Genomic DNA, 18,456 nt, shown 5'->3' with positions numbered 1-18,456 from the left:
GCAGCTGCAGCTGGCATCAGAGCAAGACACATGGGAGACTTGGCCGGGCCTGAGAGGACGACCACCGAAGACACGGACAAGTGGGCTGCGTGGGAGGACTTCTCACGGGAGGACTTCTATTAGGGCATGTTTGTGGTTCTTCATGTTTATGCTCCTTGCAGGGAGTTGGACATAACACATCCTACTACTTTCTTTTTTCATTCCTTTCTCACTTCTCTCCCTCCATCTCTTCCCCTTTGAGAAAACTCTTATCTCCCTACTTGCTGTTACCTATCTTTTATTTTTCTCTTTATCTATACTTTGGGTTTTGCAGAAACCACGCAATAGACTTTTGGTGTTTCCAAGTACATATTTCATGACAGAAATGGGTGCCTCCTTTAAAAGTACAAGACAGGGTTTTTTTCCTTCAAATTCACTGGCTTTTGCTTAGCAAATGCTTCAAGGTCCGGCAGCAGGTCAGCGGCTGCCTGGGTCAAGTCCAGCCGTCTTTCTGTGGCATTGATTAAAAACAAACCAGCCTCCATTTCCTCTTGGGAAAGTGGAGAGCCAAGCCCGCTTCTGTAGGGGCTCCCCCAGTTCTGGGAACATGCCCTCAACACATGAGGGGCCCTGTGAGGAGAGGCACCTCTTTGTTCCATTCCAGATGCAGAAGGGGGGATGTCCCCCTCAAAGGAGCACTTTACATAAATCAGAGACGCCCCCCGATAGGCTGCACGCTCAGTCTAAAGAAGCAGGCTTGTTAATCTTTTGCTCAGCTTGCGAAAGTGTTTTCTTATCAAATAATAGAGATGATGGCAGTGGTGGCTTGATGCTACTGACTTGTGATTCCCCTAAATACTGTTTCAAGAAGATTTGCAGTCTTAAGCTCTTTTCTCTCTTCCTCTCCCCCCTTTTGTGCATTAAATTTCCATCTGTTTACCCAAAATGGAAGTCAATAAAATAATAGCTATTGAGTGAATTAAGGACTTGCTTCCGAGTACCCCAGCCTGGCATATCCAGTAACCTCCAAAGTGACTTGCATGTTGTCTGTAGTGTGCATGGGATGCTGGGCCTCCTGTCCCCAGCCAGGCACCCCTGACTCTTTTTTTCTCTCTGGAATTACCTTGGGTATTTGTTCACTGGTCTGTCCATTCCTCATCTTTCTAAAATTGAAGCACCACGTGCCTGCCTTGGACCTGAGGTCTCATCAAGGACAAGAGACAGACCCTGGCACATAGGCGGTTAATAAAACAGGCAGTGAGCCCAATGGTTAGGATCCTTGGAATGAGGATATAATATGGGGTCCCTGCCCTGCCATTCACTTAGCTCTGCAACTTGGAGCCCCTATTTGATTTCCGAGCCCCCATTCCTCCAGCTTAAATTGGAAAGTGACTCAACTACTTCCAGAGGATATTGCAGAGATCAAATGAGGGGATACATGAAAAGAACTTGTCATAGAATAAGCTTCCCATACATGGGAGCTGCTGATACCAGGATAAATACTGTTATCGTAAACCTTTGGAAGGCTGAAATGACTAAGCCCTGTTCAATGCATAAATAATCCAGCACAGGGGTGAATTGGGAAGTCGCGTCTACTCAGAATACATATTTTCTCCCCATCACCTATATAATTCCCCTCTTCTATTCCTGGCCTTAATTTCATCTTAACTTGGCCAAGTAGTCGGGACCAGATGAGTGACAAGATATAGGGTAGACCAGATGCCTCAAAAGAGTTACTTGAGGACTGTCTTAAACAGAAATATCTGCAAATTCTAGACGCATTACACCACCCAAGGACTGCAAAGAACTCTGCAACCTGGTTTTCCTTTGTCCATTGAATCAAAAATTAAGTAGATTGTCAATCACTACAGTCAAAGCTGTGTCATGTCGTTGGCCCCTGCTTTCCCGGCTTGGCGGTAGTGCTAATGTGACAGGCTGCCACCCCATGCCTAGGAGCCACGAGATCGCAATCGTTCTGCACATGCTGGAAGCCTTGAGTCAGAGCCTTGCACTCCAGAAAGCACTTTGCACAGCTCCCTGGCAGATCTTCGCTGTATCTGTCGGAGGAAGCTGTTACCATTCCTGTCTCCAGGTGGGACTGAGACTGAGAGGGACCAAGGCATGAGCAAGATCACAGCTGGGAGAGGCAGAGCTGAACTCAGGGTGAGGTCTGTTGATGATGGTGCAAGGGATTCACACTGGTAAGCCCCTTCCCCTTTCAGGAGAGAGCACTGAGGAACTGGGTCTCTCCGTTGGCACCTCCTCTACCCAGGGCACTTGGGCAACTTGCTCCCAACTTCCTGGGCCTCTTTCCCATCAGACTTGGGTTTGCTGGCTCTGGGTGGCCAGCCTGAATGTGGGCATCTGCCAGCATCCAAGAAGGAGCAAGCCAGGGATTTGGGGCAGACAAAGAAAGTGTCAGTGCCAGATAACAGGACGCAGAGACAGGACAGGATCTTGGCCCGGCCTCTGACAAGCACCCCCAGGGGCTGCCCATTGCATACAACTTCCTGCCCTATTGTTGGACCCACCGGGACCTCACAGAAAAGACTGGGAACTGCCGGGCCCCTTCATTCGTTTGGAGTGTTTTTGTAACACGGGCAGCAACAATCCCCTTTGTCTGCGGTCCTGCAGGATTCTGAGAGTGTTCAGTGCAGGGAAATCCCAGCTCCAAAGGGAGCTGATTTTGCTTGCTTATGGCAGCTTCTGAGGCTGAGCTGGAGATGGTTCAGACCCTGAGGATGGAGCTGGACACAAGCTCGGGCCTATAAGGAACCAGACCGGGCTGTTCGCACTTGCCTGCTCTCACTTGCCAGATTTCTTTCGTCTCATAAACCCAGCTACTGCTAACAGTTTTCTGGAACCACCATCCCACCCCCATTCTATTACATGCAGGTTTGAAAGAAAGCTGGGCTGTACCCCGGTCCCAAGACCTGGGGTTCCAAGCCACATTCAAGGCATGGCGAGGCTATGAATGTAAAAGCTGGCGTCTGGGCACATTGTGATACATGTGCACAGCGCAAGTCTCCACTCCATCCTGCCTCTTTCCAGTTCTCTCCCGGCCAGTGGACTCACGGCACCTTCTGTAGGGCAGTTTGTATTGTGAAAGAATGCACGTATTTCCTTTTTGTTATTGTAAGGACCAGCCAGATCACCAGTAGCTGTCTGTGTAACCTTGGTCATGTGTCCACTCACTTCAAAGCCTTGATTTCCACATTTGTAAACTGCAAACTAATAAATCACCTCCCTTTCAGGTGACTGGTAGAATCAGAAGAAGCAGTACATGCAGATGGGCCAGCCCCATGGGTTGTTGGCACACAGTAGGTCCTCAACAAATCCTAGTGATGTCAGGGCCACTCAGACGCTCATGCCAGAGCCTTCCTTGGGGATGCTGTTGGGATGTGGGTACAGAAGGCAGGGCCAAAACCCTTCACCCCCAAGAAGCTTACCTTGTAGTTTCATTGAGGTCCATACCACCATCCCTGAGCCCAGCCCAAACCAACAAATTAACAAAGCCAGTAGTTGCCAGCCAAGAACCTCCCTCTTGCACGTGCTGGCTGCAAGAGTTGCACGTCCCTATGTCCCCCCAGAAGTTTCTAGACACATTTCCTGTGGCACCTTGCAAGAGTGTCTCAGACTACAGGGCAGTGGTGAGGAATCTACAGCACGGGTGCCACAGCAGGCAGTTACCATTGAAAGCTCTAAGTGGTTCACTGCCCCTGCTAGAGGGGGACAAGAAAAGCAGAGAAGAATTACCCACCTGAGAGCCTAAACAAAGACTCCAATCCCTGCCCTGTCCAGGGCAGAGGCCAATGGGTGGTAGCAGGTGCCCATGGAAGCAAAGTGCCCAGTTACCAGAGACCCTCACCTCTCCGACCTTCCAGATGTTGACAGAACCATGCTTTCCAGGCAGCCACCCCTGACGCCCAGTGTAGAAGAAGAAAGCAGGTCTCTGTCAGTGACAGCAGTCAGCCCATAGGTGAGGTGTGCCCTGTTGGCCGAAAGTCACACCCCAGTGACATGGAAATAAGCCTGCTGTCACAACGTTCCATCCTGGTGCATGGGAGGAGGCAATACTCTGGCCTGCTGGGCCAGCCACCCGCTCTCTGTATGGAGAAGCTCTGGCCTAAGAAGTGGGGAGAGTATCCTGGATCTAGCCAGGGGAGCTGGGGGGCTGGAGAGGATTGTGTGCAGTGTCCGCTGGAATCCAGACCATCACGCCCACCTGAGATGCCACCAGGAGTCAGGCCCAGTTCCCAAGGCCACATAGACTTCTATGAAATCTGTGACGTCCCTTCCCTCCTCCAAGCTGCCTTCCCAGAAACTGCCTGAGCCCTATCTCTGGGATTCCCACTCCTCAGGAAGTTGTTTATGGTTGGAAATTTCTCGTGTGAAACAGTTCTCTCTTTATCTGAGAATTATTTCCTTTTTATCTGAAGAGTACCAGTTGCCAGTACCCAAGTCAACCCAGGCTCCAGGAACAAAAGGCCAAGTAGTGCATCTTCCTGTTGCCTAGTGAGCTCTGGAGCCCTCAGGAATCGCTCTAGGGCAAAGCAGCTGCCTGAGCAGGTGGGCAAGAGGGCTTCGCACCCAGGAGTGAGAACCTGCTGTGTCTCAGCACTAAAGTCAAGAGGCCACCCAGGGTCAGGGGACTGATTGAGTGGCACAGAGAATGGTCCCCGACCTGGGTTCATGTTCTAGCTCTGCTACTTGCCAGGTGTTTGGAATGGAGCAAAGTTCACCTCTCTTGCCTCAGTTTCCCCCTGTGTAAGGTGGACCTACCACAAATCCCTGCCAAGCTGCAGGATGTTACTCAGTAGAGTTCTTGCCTAGCATGGCCCTGGGTTCCTTCCCCAGCACCATAAAGAAAGCAAAACAAAAAGCACCTGCATCATAAAGTAGGTACAAGGACCAAACCCATCGTGGATACAGCGGTGCCTTGGTGCATGAGCATCGCCCATTCTGCAGCTTGGGAGAAGAGCGCTGCAGTGGTGTTTGTGCGGGGAAGATGGCAGTGGTCATGTTCGTCACCCAGTGCAGTTTGTGAACAGAAGCAAAATTTTGCAGGACGCTTTTATTTGCCAACTGAATTATTTACAAACAAAAGTGTTCCTGAGCTGAGGTACTACCTTATAAGGGACCTCTTTACGACAGTGCCAGGTGCTTCACTGTTGGTTGTTTTCTATTATTCCTGCCCACCCGACTGTCTTGCAGCTGACTTCCCATCCCACTGCTGTTATCCTGCCATTGAGACTCAAGGGCACCAATTCCTAGGAGGAGGCAGGAGGTAGCATCCATATGCATATCTAACCCAGTGCTGTAGGGTATTCCTCTAGTCCCATGTACTCAAGAGGTTGAGGCAGGAAAATCACTGGAGTCCAAGGTTCAAGGCCAGTGTGGGCAGTAAAGTGAAACTTCAACTAAACCCTACACATGAAACCATAGAGGGCTAAGGATATAGCTCAGTGGTAGAACACAGGCTTAACATGCACCAGACCCTGGGTCCAATCCCTGATACCAGAAGAAGAAACCAAACAAACCTCGAAATCATCTGCATGTCCAGGCAGGCTTTATCTAGGGCCTTTGATCTGTGCCAGGTGAGCCTGAAGAAGGTTGCACACTCCCCATGGAAGCCCAAAGCCCCACCTGCAACAGAAGTTGCTTGGTTCCACGCAGAGTGTGTGCCACAGGTCAGCTGCATATCCTGAGGCAGCCTGGGGGTCCAAGGAGAGAAACACGCCCAGCTCTGACTCCGAGCTGAGCCAAACCATTCTGGTTTACCAAGCAATTCTAGAGAAGTAATTAATCCAAGATGTGAGCTGAACTAGAATCGGTCCCTTTGTGCTGGGAACAGAATGGGGCGTCAGTGGGACAATGTTGGTTTTATTCTACATGGAGGTTTTGGCTTGGTTTGGGGCCACGGTGGCTCTGTGTAAATCTTCAGGAAGCCATGGAGAGGGATTCCAGGGCCAGCCCCAACCTTCCCAGAGAAGTCTCTGTGTGCGGAGCCGTGGCTGGGGTGGGGAAGTTGGGCCATCTTCGCAGTGCTCCCTGCCACCCCCAGCCCAGATAGCAGGAGAGGTGGACTGTGCTTCCCAGCAGGGTCTGTGAGAAGCACAGACTCAGGGGTTTGAATGCAGCCCCAGACTTGCCCCAGGGGGTCAAAGCTGGTGAGAGAACCGAGGGCTGGGGACAGACGCATCCTTGTGGCCGGCCTTCCCTTGATCGTTGTCCCTTGATCGTTGTCTGTGGTTCTCTGGTTCATCCTCCCGGGACTGCAAGGATGCTGTCATCACACAGGGAGGGGAAATCTCACCAGCAACCAAGCCAAGGCAGAACACTTGCCCCAGCCCAGAGAGCCTGATACACCCCAGGGCCACGGTCCTCCCAGCCCAGGGTGGAAGTGACCCCGGGGCCCACTCCAGGAGGGGCCTGTGCAGCTAGTGGGCACATCCAGTCTGTGCCCTGTTCCTCCTACATGGACAGGACAAACCTTCTGGCCCCAAACATGAGCTCCACTCATAGGTTGGGAGCAGAGGCACAAGGCTTTGTCCTGCATCGTGCTTGGGTCACTGGCCTCCAGTTAGAGGCCTGTGCCATCTGCCACCCTGACTCTTACAGTCTCTGCCCACCTCAAGGGAGAACAGAGCCTGCTTTGAGCTGGAAATTGGAGGCATTTCCTGTTCCATGTTGTTGAGACGCTGCTTATAGGACTGTAATCCCAACAAATCATACACTTGTGGAGTGGCGCAGGGTTTATTTATTCTTTCTAGACTACAGGGACCTCTTAAAACCAAAGCCTTAAGAAGCTCATTCTCCTTGATTCTTTAAATGAGGAAGATAGCTTTTGAAGTCTTGGTCCTGGTGAGGGGCCTTAGGAGACTTCTGAAGTGACAGAGTTGGGCTCATCAGTATGAAGAGAAGCTAACAGTGGCATCTGGGTCTGGCATTCTCGCTACTTCTGAGCTGGCTGTGTGACCCTGTGCCTTTCTTATCCTCTCAGGGTTTCTGTCTCCTCCTCTAGCACTGAGAGGAATTGGTCAGGACCTGTTCAGAGACCTGGCCCATGTGACAGTAGTGTGCACGCAGACAGATGCTCCCAGAAAGTCGATGACCATGGGTTGGGGGTGGCAGGTGATCTGAGTTATGTCCAGATGGCAGGGGGGATCAGGGGTCGTAGATCCCAAGTGACTCTGCGCACACCCGACACGTTCCTGACCGCTGCCCCTTCCCCTCTGTGAGTCTCTCCACTGCCCAGGCCCAGGGTCTGTGCAAAAAGTTTGCAGCTCGGGCTCTATGTGGTGGTTGCATTTTTTTTTCTCCTTCATGAGCCAGGCTGCGGTGGGGGGCGGGCGGCTCGCCTTAGGCTTTTGCCGGCTGCATGTGTTTACACTTGCTGTCGAGAGCGGCCAGGAGCTGGCAGGACCATAAGGAGGCTGGAGCTGAGGCATTTCATAGGGCGGATTCCTATGGCCTTTCCTGCTGGTGTGTGTTCTCTCTGTCCACAGATGCTAACCCACTACTAATAGTGTTTACAGAGAGCTCACCACGGTCCAAAGGCTGAGCTAAGCACTGTGCATCTGTACTTCCAGCTGTCTCGGGAGGTGGCCCTAGAATTGAGACTCGTTTTTCTCATGGGGAAACTGAGGCTGGGAGAAGTGAGGTAACTTGCCTGGGTCTACACAGTTTTACTCACTGGGAACATACTCAGAGTGCAGCCTGATCACCAGACAGAGCCCACACATTTGACCCCACGCACCAGGTACAAGCTGCTGCCAGGCGGCATCTGTGGAGTAAGAGCAGAGGGTGCTTTCTGTGCAAGAGAGCTAGCACCCTCTAATAGAAACACGGCCCAAAGAGGGTAATGAGGTGCCCGGGGTTACAGAGTCAGTCCGGTTGTACTAAAGAAATGAGACTTCTCCCGTGAGGATGCTGCAGGGCGGGGTCTGGAGCTCAGATCCCTGGACTAGGAAGGCCCACGCAAGCCATCCCCCATATTGGGTTCACTGGAGCCTGTGACAGTAGGTGAGGGTCCCAGCCCCACATCTGCTGCTGCCGGCCACTTCTGGGCAGTGTCATCTTAGGGGTCTGCTGTTGACTTCTAAGGCAAAGGTCTGCAAAGTGTGATCCTGGGATGCCTTAAGGTCTCAGAGAAGCTTTCCAGGGATTCATGGGTTCTAAGCTGTTTCGCCTGGAAGATGTATTTGTTCTGTCTGTCTGTCTGTCTCTCCCTCCCTTTTCCTCTCTTTCTCCTGGGTGTCCCCTGGGTGCTCCCCCATTTTCTCCTGGGTGTCCAGAAGCTGTGTGACATGAGGAGGATGTCATTCTACAGCCAGTGGGGTGTGAGCTTGTATATTCCTGCATTCTCGCCTTTTCTTGGTTCTAATTTCTGATACAGTATTGATGGAATCACACACACAAACTCTCTTTAACATCATCAGTAATTTTTAGGAGTATAAAAATGGTTCTGAGACAAAAAAAAGCCTGAGAACCACCACTCTGAGACGCAGCCAAGGGGAAACTTAAAGAGCCGAGGGCTGAACACGGGCTCCCCAGCCTGGCCCGTCAGACATCCATGCTCTGGCGAGGAAAGGCTGGCAGCCAAGCTCAGCTGAGGGGGCATTCGATGTGAGAACAGAGCAGAGACCCCAAGGGAAGCGCACATATCAGCCTCACTCCTCCCACTCACCATGGAGCTGGGATGCAGCACAGCCACAGCAGGAGGGAGTTTCATAGGGATTTTCCAGAACATGCAGTGACACAGGCCAGCTCTCCTTGACAAGCCCAGGAAGGGAGCTTGGTGAAATTACCAGAAAGGAAGCAGCCTAACCCCGCAGCCCAGGAGGTGGGTGTTACTGAGAATCCCATGTGTTGTTTACCACTAACTACCCAAGGACCACAGGCCAGGGAGCAGCACAGGCCAGCGATCAGGAGGGCCCAAGACAAGGCCCAGAGAGGTTGGCTTGGTGAGGGGACGAGGCCACCTTAGGGGCAGAGATGGTCTGGATTTCTGTTTAAAAATACTAATCAGCATTAAGTTTGAGAAACAGAAACCCCTCTAGGTATTGTAAGCAGGAAGGGATTTAATGCGGGACTAACAGAATCACAGGAAGGCCTTGAGGAATGAGTTCGAGGTTGAGCCTCAAGGAATGGCTGCATGGACAACAGAGCTCCCCAGCTGAACACACACCCTGGAGCTGGAATCAAGGCATCTTTGCTGTTGCTTTCCCACTCCTATCCCTGTCCCAGGAGCACCAGGAAGGTGGAAGCTAGACACTAGAATGTTCTATAGGAAACAAACAAAAACACTTCATGCTTTCATGACCTGTTTGCAAAAACAAAATGGACACAAAAGCGGCCTCAGCCCCGTGTCTGCCTCCCAGATCTCTTGGAGCAGCCTCTGTAACGATAAAACCTAATTTGCATCTAGAACCCTAGCTGCAAAGGAGTCTGGAAACTGTGGTTCTCAAGTGTCCAGTCTCTGAGCAAGATGGGAGAATGGAGCAAATGAACCAACCACTGCTGTACACCCACCGAGGGTACCACTCCTGGTTTTGTTTTTTCATGTGCTAAGTTCTAAGACACATGAAGCAGGAGAAAGGATCCAGACACCATCTGGTTGGGCTTTGAGAACCCCAAATTCCCTCTTGGATTTCCCAGGGTGCAACTGGGAGATGCCTAATAGCTGCCCCTGGCACTTCCTTTGTCTTGGCTGCTGGCCACAGTAGGGGAGAATGGCTGGCAAGTCAATGAATTATCTTTTTATTTACACATCCATCTACAACACTGATGGTGTAGCTGAAACCTTTTCTTTGTTTTAGAAGAATTGATGTATAGAAGGTTCTCTCTGAGCTTGCCTTGCAGCCTTGTAAAATAAGAATTGTAAAGTTCAAAAATACTTGTTGAGAGGGTTTAAATGAGCATATTTTTTTTTAAATGGTCTCACTATGCAGTTCAGGCTGACCTTGAGCTCACTTTGTAGTCCAGCTTGGTCTCGAACTTGCAGTGGTCATCCTGCCTCAGCCTCTCCAGCGCTGGGCTTACAGGAGTGTGCTACCATGCCCAGCTCCCCCCTCCCTCCCCATCAATGAGCATTTTTAAGCAAAGGGAGAGTTTGTAAACAGAGGAACAGTTCATGACTGGATTGTTTTCCCTTCCTAGATTACACAAGTCCCACCCATCAAGTCTTGGCTTCCCACTCCAATGAGTTTAATGCTGTACCCTTGAAAATTAGATGTTGTTTTTCTGGGCAGAAACATGACCTGGTCCATAACTGAAAATCTGGGTATATTACACTTAGTTTCTGATACTCATCCATACTTTTAGTTATTTGGCAAACGTTTATTGATGACTTCTTATGTCAGTCCCCGGGCCAAGCATATTTTCGAGAAAGCAGAGACGTGGAAGGCATCATTCCTGACCTTAGAAGGGCTGGGCGTGGCAGGAAGCTGAGACACATTTGGTGCTGGAAGAGAGTCATAGGGTGTTGTAGCAAACCTCAGAGCAGGAAGAGATTTTTGGCTTCCAGGAAGAGCTGCCTTTCGTGTTGAGCCTGGACCGTTAAATAGAATCTAGATGGGCAGAGACGAGAGGTGATCTTCCTCGGGAGACGGAAGTGGACAGGGGCAGCTGCGAGGCCTGCAGCACTGTGGTCTGGGTACTGGTAACAGGTATTGGCCTGGCTGGTGGTAGTGGCGTGAGGCTCTAGGCACCCTTGAAGGCCAGGGCCAGTGAGGCTTCCCCAGCCTGTCCTATGCCTCACACTCCCTGGTGTATACACAAGGACCACTTAAATGACTCATATGTTTTCTGCAGGGACAGAACCTGCATCTCAGAATAACTTCCCAAAGGAATCACCTTCCAGATCACACCTGATTAGTCTGGGCTTGTGCTTGTTAAGTGAAAGAACTCTTTACCCTCAAAAAGAAAAACTGTTACAACTGTGAAGATGAAGCCAGATGTGGTGGCTCACACCTAGAATCCTGGCACTCAGGAGGCTGAGGCAGGAGGATCTCTGTGAGTTTGAGGCCAGCCTGCACTACATAGTGAGACCCTGACTCATAAAATTGTGAAGATGACATGAGATGAGCAATCGAGGCAGGCTCTGGTCATCACCTGTGGCCGGTTTAGAGCAACCAAGGAGGGAATGCCCATCTTTTCCCTGGTTGGAGAATTCAGCTGTGTGCTGAGGGGAAAGGTGGGGGTGACAGCAGGCCCAGGGTACCAGAGGAGTGGAGCGTGTATGGTGCTGGCTTCCTGCCCTGGCCTGGCGCCCACTCCCCTGCTTAGTTTAAAAGGGAGGATGGAGAGATGAGACTTCCCGAAGGGCTGGGAATGCGGGCAGGAGCCGGAAGGCCGATGTGGGCTGTCATCAGAGATACCAGCCACGCAGGGCCGGGCATCTGTTCCCCAGGACCATCCACTCTGATCCATTTGGGCAGAGCCAGCTGGGTACCCACTGAGTCTTGAAGCCAAAGCTTGGCTGTTGGCCTGGGAGATCTATTGGCCTGGGTAGCACCCTGCCAAGGGGCTTTCACCATAGGGGACTCACTAGATTGGGCAGAGGACAAGAGGAATCCTTATCAGTAGCAAGTGGACCCCACCCCCTGCTGACTCCCAGAGCTGGGAGGGAAAGGGGGAGGGGTGCTACAGAGCCCTGGGGCTGTCAGAGTCTGTGGGAATGGTGCCCCCTAGTGGCTCATAGAGTGACTTCAAAAGGTGCCCCTGGAATCTGTTGCCCGACCTCATAGGGGCAGCCTCTCCTTGTTCCCTCCAATTGTCCTGTACCATGCCACAGGGCTTGAGATCAAGCAGGCCTCCTGGGTCACTTCCTCCCCAGGCTCCAGGCTGATGCTCCTGCCTGAGCGCCAGGCCGGGGCAACCGTGGCCTAGCCCAGCCCAGGACATCACAAGGCCCAGTGAGCCCCATTCCCACTGAGGACACGACAGCTGTTCACCACACAGACAGTGGCAGTGGTCTTGAGATGACCCCAAGAAACAGGGATGAAGATGGGCTCAGGGTGTCTGTGGCATGATGCACTAGTGGCTGCAGAGCTGGGTTTGGAGCCTGGGTCTGTGAGACTCTTTGCTTTGGGGACCCCATCCTCGGGTGACGCTGTCTCCCCTCTGCAGAGGGAGCATCCAGCTCCATGGCTGAGTTCTTGGGAGAGGACAGGCATCCTGGCTACACTCATTGACCACCTAAGGGCCATTGGGGTCTGCTGATGCCCCATGACTGAAGGCCTTCAAACCCGGGAACAGGTTTCTGAGGAATGAGGGGGCAAATTGGAACCTCTGTGAGCAGAAGAACCAGGTCTCCTCCACCCCTCACAGCATGGGGGTTACGGGAGAACCAGCTTTGGGGCTGTTTTCTCAGGGGTTCCTCTACCCTCCGGGCAGTGCCCCACGCAGCCTGACCTCACTGTGCTGCCCCCTCAGGCCCTTCATGCTGCTGCCACCACTGATGGAGTGGATGCGTGTGGCCATCACCTACGCCGAGCACCGCCGCAGCCTCACCGTGGACAGTGGAGACATCCGGCAGGCGGCCCGGCTGCTGCTGCCAGGCCTGGACTGCGAGCCCAGACAGCTCAAGTAAGGGATGGAGGCGGAATGTGGGCCCTGCATGGTGCACAGCCCCTGGTCATTCCCGTCAGCTTCCTTGCGCTCCAGGTGGCTGGTGGGGAGCGGGTCAGAGATGGGGCTGCAGCACCTCTGAGCTGCTCTGGGGGAGTCCTCCGCCAACACCGAGGCTAAGGGTTGGAACAAATCTGGTATAGACCCTGGCTGCGCCATCTGCATCCCCCAGTGTGAGCTGCAGGACAGAGGCATGTGGGAGTTCCTCGGGACACAGAGCTCACACTGTGAGCCCCCAGGATATGGAGGATGGGGATGCAGCCCCCTCCCCTGTGCCTGTAAGTGCCACTATTTCCCGTGAACACTTCCTGGGGGTAGGCCCCATGATAAGCCCTTCCTTTTATGTGTCAGGCCTTGTGACAAGGGATCCACATGACAAAGAGACTGCAGATCAGGGAGGAACAGGAGCTGGCCCGCAGCTGGTCAGCAGGCAAATGGACTGTGTCCCTATTTGAGCCCTGGTGCACAAAGTCCCCACGCCTGCACCCTTCACTCCATCCCATGGCACCCTCTTCAATAGGCCGGGCTCCAGCAGGAGCCCTTCCGAATGCTCCTGCCTGCCATCCCTGGGCCTTGGGTCTGTTTCTGACCTCTGTTCAAACCCCAGGTGTGTCTACCTCTATCTGCATGACAAACGCCTCACTATGAGACCCAGGTGGAAGCCACCTGTTGGATATCTTTTTTATGCCCTCCAGAGATGCAGGTCTTACCTGACTGTCCCTGGTAGGCTGGGTCAGCTGCAAGTGGGACTGTAGGCCCCTTCCTCCATGGCATTGGTGCTTCTGGGCATTACCAGGAACCCCTGAAGAGAGCTGCAGAGGCAAGAACTAGACTGAGGCCACCGTGATCATTTCATAGACAGAGGGGCGGCCTGTGAGGGGTATGCAGCAGCACAGTGCTGGAGTCGCTGTGCAGGATGTATCTCCTCCCCAGGGTGCCCCTTCCCCATTGCTGGGAGTTCGCTCCTGACAGGTGACAGCTCAGAAGGGCTCGGCATACTTCCCTAATCTGTCATAGAAAGCAGGAGCATGGTTCTGCATGTCAGAGAACACAGAGGCCAGTTGTGGTGGATAGGAACACAACTCCCAGTCCTTCCCCAGCCCAGCAGTCTCGCTGCACACGTCAGCCCAGGCCAGCCCGGCCCGGGCCAGGCAGGGGCCTTCACGCTCACATACCCCATGTTTCTTCTGGGCAGACCTGAGTGCTGCTTCAGTTCCTTCCGGAGGCTAGATGCCCGCGCGGCTACGGAAAAGTTCAACCAGGACCTGGGTTTCCGCATGCTCAACTGTGGACGGACAGATCTCATCAGCCAGGCCATCGAGGCCCTGGGACCTGACGGCGTGAACACCATGGACGACCAGGTGATTTCCCAGAGCTCTGCTAGGCTGGGCTTCGGGACCAGACTCGGGAATCCACGGTGCTGGAGCTAGAGGGACAGTCCCCATGCCTACACCTGAGATGTACTCAGCTCTGTGCTTCCCAGAGGTGAGCTGGCTACCTTCTGCTGCAGCAGGAGCATGACCTTGGAACTACCTGGGACCCCTTGACGACTTTGGTAATGTAATTCCCCTGCCGAGGGGCTGGCGACTACCACAGAAGGCCAAGGCTGGCCAGAGTCCAGAGGGGTCAGTTTGACATCGAGCTCACAATTGCCAACATGCAGGCATGTGTTGTGTGCCTCCTGCACCAGGCCCATCGAAACCTCTGCCTTCCTGGAGCTGACATTCTAGTGAGGAAACAGACAATCAGAAAGACACACACCCGTAACTCCAGCACTCTGGGCAACTTAGCAAGACCCTGTCTCAAAAAAAAAAAAAAAAAAAATTTAAGAAGGGCTGGGAATGTAGCTCAAAACACAAAGGCCCTGGGTTCAATCTCCAGTTGCCACAAAACAAAAAAAAAAAAAAAAAGAAGCACACGCACAGTGTATAGTATTGAAAAATACTAAAGAGTAAAGTGAAGCAGGATGAGGGTAAGAAATGTTGGAGGTGACTGACAATTGTAAATGGAATTTAACTGGAGCTTTTTGTGTTTGAATGGTTTCTATGTGAACAGCTAGTACACAGCATTTACTGTATTCCAGGAATTATTCTAAGCAGTTCACATAGATTACATATGTAATGACAGCAGCCTGATGGAACAGTTACTTTGCCCGTTTTATAGATGAGGAACAGAGGCACAGAGAGATCTCTTTACCTAAGTCACACAGCAAGTAAGCAACAGAGCTGGGCCTTCAGAACCCAGGCAGTCTGACTCAGATGCATCACCAAGGTGGAGCAGCCCATTTGTTTTTTGACTCTGTTTTGGGAGCCGGGACTGTGTACATGATGGCACTGAGTGGTTCGGGAGACCACACAGAAGCCCAGGGGAAGTTAACAGAGGGTTAAGCCATGCTTTCAGATGAGATGACAGCTCAGTGCGGAGTGGTGATGTGTTAGGCAAATGTGAGGCAGAGGGTGGCCAGGGTGGGGGAGCAGGGCTGGCAGCCTCATGCTGCAGGGCTGGAGCTGAGCCTGAGGGGAGGACAGGAGTGGGAGGCTTTCCCAGCAAATGGGGTGACCTGGCCAGGACAGGGCTGGGGTGGGGTGGGGAGACCTCGGGGCTGGAAGGGCCTCGGGTGGTGGATCTCACACGGGCTGCCCTCAGTGCAGGTGCAGGTTTTGCAGGAGCCAGCAAGGGCTGTCCAGCATAGACAAGTTGCCCTGCCCCTGAAGAGCCTCTATTTCCTCACCTCTTGGCTGGGGGAGAATAGGCTGTTGCATGGGGTGTTCTCATGAGAACGTCTATCTGCTCGCTTGTAAATGCTCAGTGGATACTTGTGCTGATTTGCGCTGTCCATATGCATGTGACGGCGACAGTCCCCTCCCCAAAGTATGCTGGCAGCCTCGTCAACCTCTGTGCACAGAGTGGAGATAGAAACAGCACTTGACACAGCCTCTTCCCCATGGCTCACAGCCCCGAATGTTGTACAGAGGCATGGAGAAAAAAGGGCTCCACTGTGTCAGCAGGGGGATGAAACAAAGCCACAGCTCCCTCCTGTTGCCCTTGGCTTTGCTCTGAAGGCCGCGCCCCGTTGCTCCCTCACCCACAGTATTTATCGCCTGCCATGTGGGGTAAACAGTCCTCCACCCCCTGATGAATCTCAGGCCATTTCTTTATCTTGGAGCACTAGACAAGGATTTATGAGTGAAGGAGATCTTATCTACACACACACAGCCTAATAAATAACATCGCAGAACACCAGCTGGACACACACTTGCCAGGATCCAGCTGTGAAAGACGCACTTCCCACCCTGCCTTTGCTATTATAGGCCACAGGGAGACTCACTCACTTCCCCAACCCAGGGGAGTGGGATGCAGCTTCTGGAAAAGCCCTGGACAGCTCAGCAGTGCAAGACACCCCAAAGCATAGGCTTCACAGCTTACACAGGCCCAGGGTCCAGTCCAGTTCTCCTGCTAGTCTTGTGATATGGGACAGAAGCAGGAATAGCATAGGGCGAATGAGACACTGCATGTAAACCTCCTAATACAGATTTCCGGGCACAGGCTCGTGATGGCTTGGTATGCGAAGATGTAACAGGTGACACTGGTGGTGGTATCTTATTTAGCTAGCTTCCTCTGTACCAAAGTACTTATACTTGTTAACCATGGCGAGCCTCTGAGGCAGACACTGTTTCCCTTTTAGAAAAGAAGAAACGAGGCCCTTGTACAAAGTTTACAGTTCCCTGTGCCGAAGCAGCTTTTGTAGTTACAGGGCCTGTGCTTCCCAGCCCTCTGCCACCTGCAGAGCTTCCCCTCCTCGTATCCTACATCTAGGAGCCCAGAGAAGCAAGAGAAGGGCCAGGGAAGAGCAGCTGGATCGAGGGAGAAGCAGTGTCCAGGGCTCCTGGGGCAGAGGCCTGTGGGGTACGTGTTGGGTTCAGCATCTGCCTTTGGTCCACGCAGGGCATGACACCACTGATGTACGCCTGTGCTGCGGGTGATGAAGCCATGGTCCAGATGTTGATTGATGCGGGAGCAAACTTGGACATCCAGGTGAGCCAGGCCCTGAGCCAGCAACCTCCTTGAGGTCTGGCAGCTGTGGTGGGTGAGATATTTTGGGTAACCAGGGAGATAATGTCTCAGAGACTAGAAATACCAGATGCAGAGGTTTTCCTCATGATTTGCTCTGAAAGAGAGCAATCAAAGGGGCATGAGTAGAGAGAACACCCCCTTTCCGTTTCTGTAGCACCTTTCACCAGGCTATTCCCCAACCACCCCTAAGTACCCCTGGCTCTGCCTTTCTCTGAGGCATAAAGCACTCCCTGCTCTGCCATTTTTGCCCATCACAGACATCACTAGTTGAGTGCCTACCCTTTCCTTTTGTGCTGTGTGCAACAGTACTCCAGTAAGACACTACCAATCAAATTGAGTTGGCTCCTTTTCACTATCCTTACATGGCACACTCCTAGGTAAAATGTCTCTGTCACCTACCCTGGAAACACTAATCATTTGTTGTGTTTTCCAGGTTCCAAACAACTCTCTCAGGCACCCATCCGTCCATCCCGACAGCCGGCACTGGACCTCACTGACGTTTGCTGTGCTGCACGGACACATCTCTGTCGTGCAGGTGAGCTCCTGCTGGGCACACAGCATGTCCCGCACTCCCCAACTGGGCTGGACCCTGAGCATCTGGACCCTGAGTGTCTGATTCCCAGAGTCACCTGTGAAGTAGAGGTGCCACTTCAGGCCAGGCTCCCTAGTCAGCAGGGCAGCACCCACTTGATTTGCCTTGTGAACAGCATTAGTAGAAAGATTCATGCAGCATTGTGGGACCCAGATCCAGACCCAGACCCAGGCTGGGGGTGTGGCACAGTGGCTGAGTATGTGCGAGGCCTGGATTTAAGAGGACCCAAGCAGGGCAGAGTCCCACATCTGTGTTGCTCTTTGGCAAGGACCTGTGCAGGTCCCCTTGGTTTTCTCCCCTCCAGCTCTTTGATCCTTTTCTTCTCTCATGATTCCGCCTCAGAGCCATCTCCACACCACGGCTCCCTCCTGGGTGGTGGTTGTGTGGTTCTAGAGAAGGAAGGTGTGGGCAGAGCTACCTCCCATACCAGCAGGGATACCAGCCACATGCCACTCACTCCCAGGTCCTTAGATCCCAGGGGCATAGGATTTCCCAGCATCCTCCCCCCATACCACCAAGAGTCTCTGAGGCTTCTGAGGCCATGGAGAGCAGGGAGCATGTCCTGGCTCATAGTAGGGACACAGCCACATCTGGCCTGCTTGGCAGCTACTGCCTTCCTGAGGAGCCCAGCAGAGCTGGGCCTGTGAGCTGTGCTCTGGGCCTGCCTGGACTGGTGCCCAGTTTCACCTCCACGGGTAAGACTCCACCTCCTTACTAAGGAGGCTCCTGCAGAGGAGCTGGAGGTCAGCTCCTCACACCTGGGCAGGTCCCAGAGCTGGGTGTGTCTTCAGGAGCCTGGGAATCTCCCTGTCCTCCTCCAGAGCGGGAGGCAGACGCCACCCCGCCCCAAGGCAGAGCCAGGCCCCGCTGTGTGGTTTCTGTTAACCCTGCCCCGCTGTCTACCAGCAAACCTGTCCTTGCTGGATGGGGAGAGGCCATCACCACCCTGGTCAGTGCACAACATCCTACCCTGTTCCACCTCTTGGCAGCCAGGGAAGATAGCTAGCTGCTGGGCCTCTCACCAGTACCGCAAGGCAGGCCTCATTCCCATTTTGCAGATGGAGGAGAGGCTTGGAGAGTGGAAGCACCGACCCCCGTCACTCACTGGTCAGTGGCCAGCACTGCACTGCACTCTTTCCAACATCTGCTGCCTCCCAGGGCCTCAGTTTCCTCCTATA

At 53.0% G+C, this 18,456-nt stretch overlaps 1 protein-coding gene across 1 annotated transcript in view; it reads left to right on the top strand.

The window, feature by feature from the left end:
* Nucleotides 1-18,456, top strand: part of Abtb2 (ankyrin repeat and BTB domain containing 2) — a 160,646-nt gene that overhangs the window by 130,549 nt on the left and 11,641 nt on the right. The window contains exons 4-7 of the mRNA XM_013145960.2: nucleotides 12,418-12,570; nucleotides 13,808-13,973; nucleotides 16,558-16,647; nucleotides 17,120-17,221. Of these exons, the coding sequence (XP_013001414.2) occupies nucleotides 12,418-12,570; nucleotides 13,808-13,973; nucleotides 16,558-16,647; nucleotides 17,120-17,221 (511 nt within the window). The remainder of the gene's footprint in view (nucleotides 1-12,417; nucleotides 12,571-13,807; nucleotides 13,974-16,557; nucleotides 16,648-17,119; nucleotides 17,222-18,456) is intronic.

Source organism: Cavia porcellus, unplaced genomic scaffold, assembly GCF_034190915.1.
Source record: "Cavia porcellus strain 051 isolate PalLab524CR breed Dunkin Hartley unplaced genomic scaffold, mCavPor4.1 scaffold_17, whole genome shotgun sequence".
Classification (NCBI taxonomy): Eukaryota; Metazoa; Chordata; class Mammalia; order Rodentia; family Caviidae; genus Cavia; species Cavia porcellus.
This window is presented reverse-complemented; position numbering and strand designations above follow the sequence as displayed.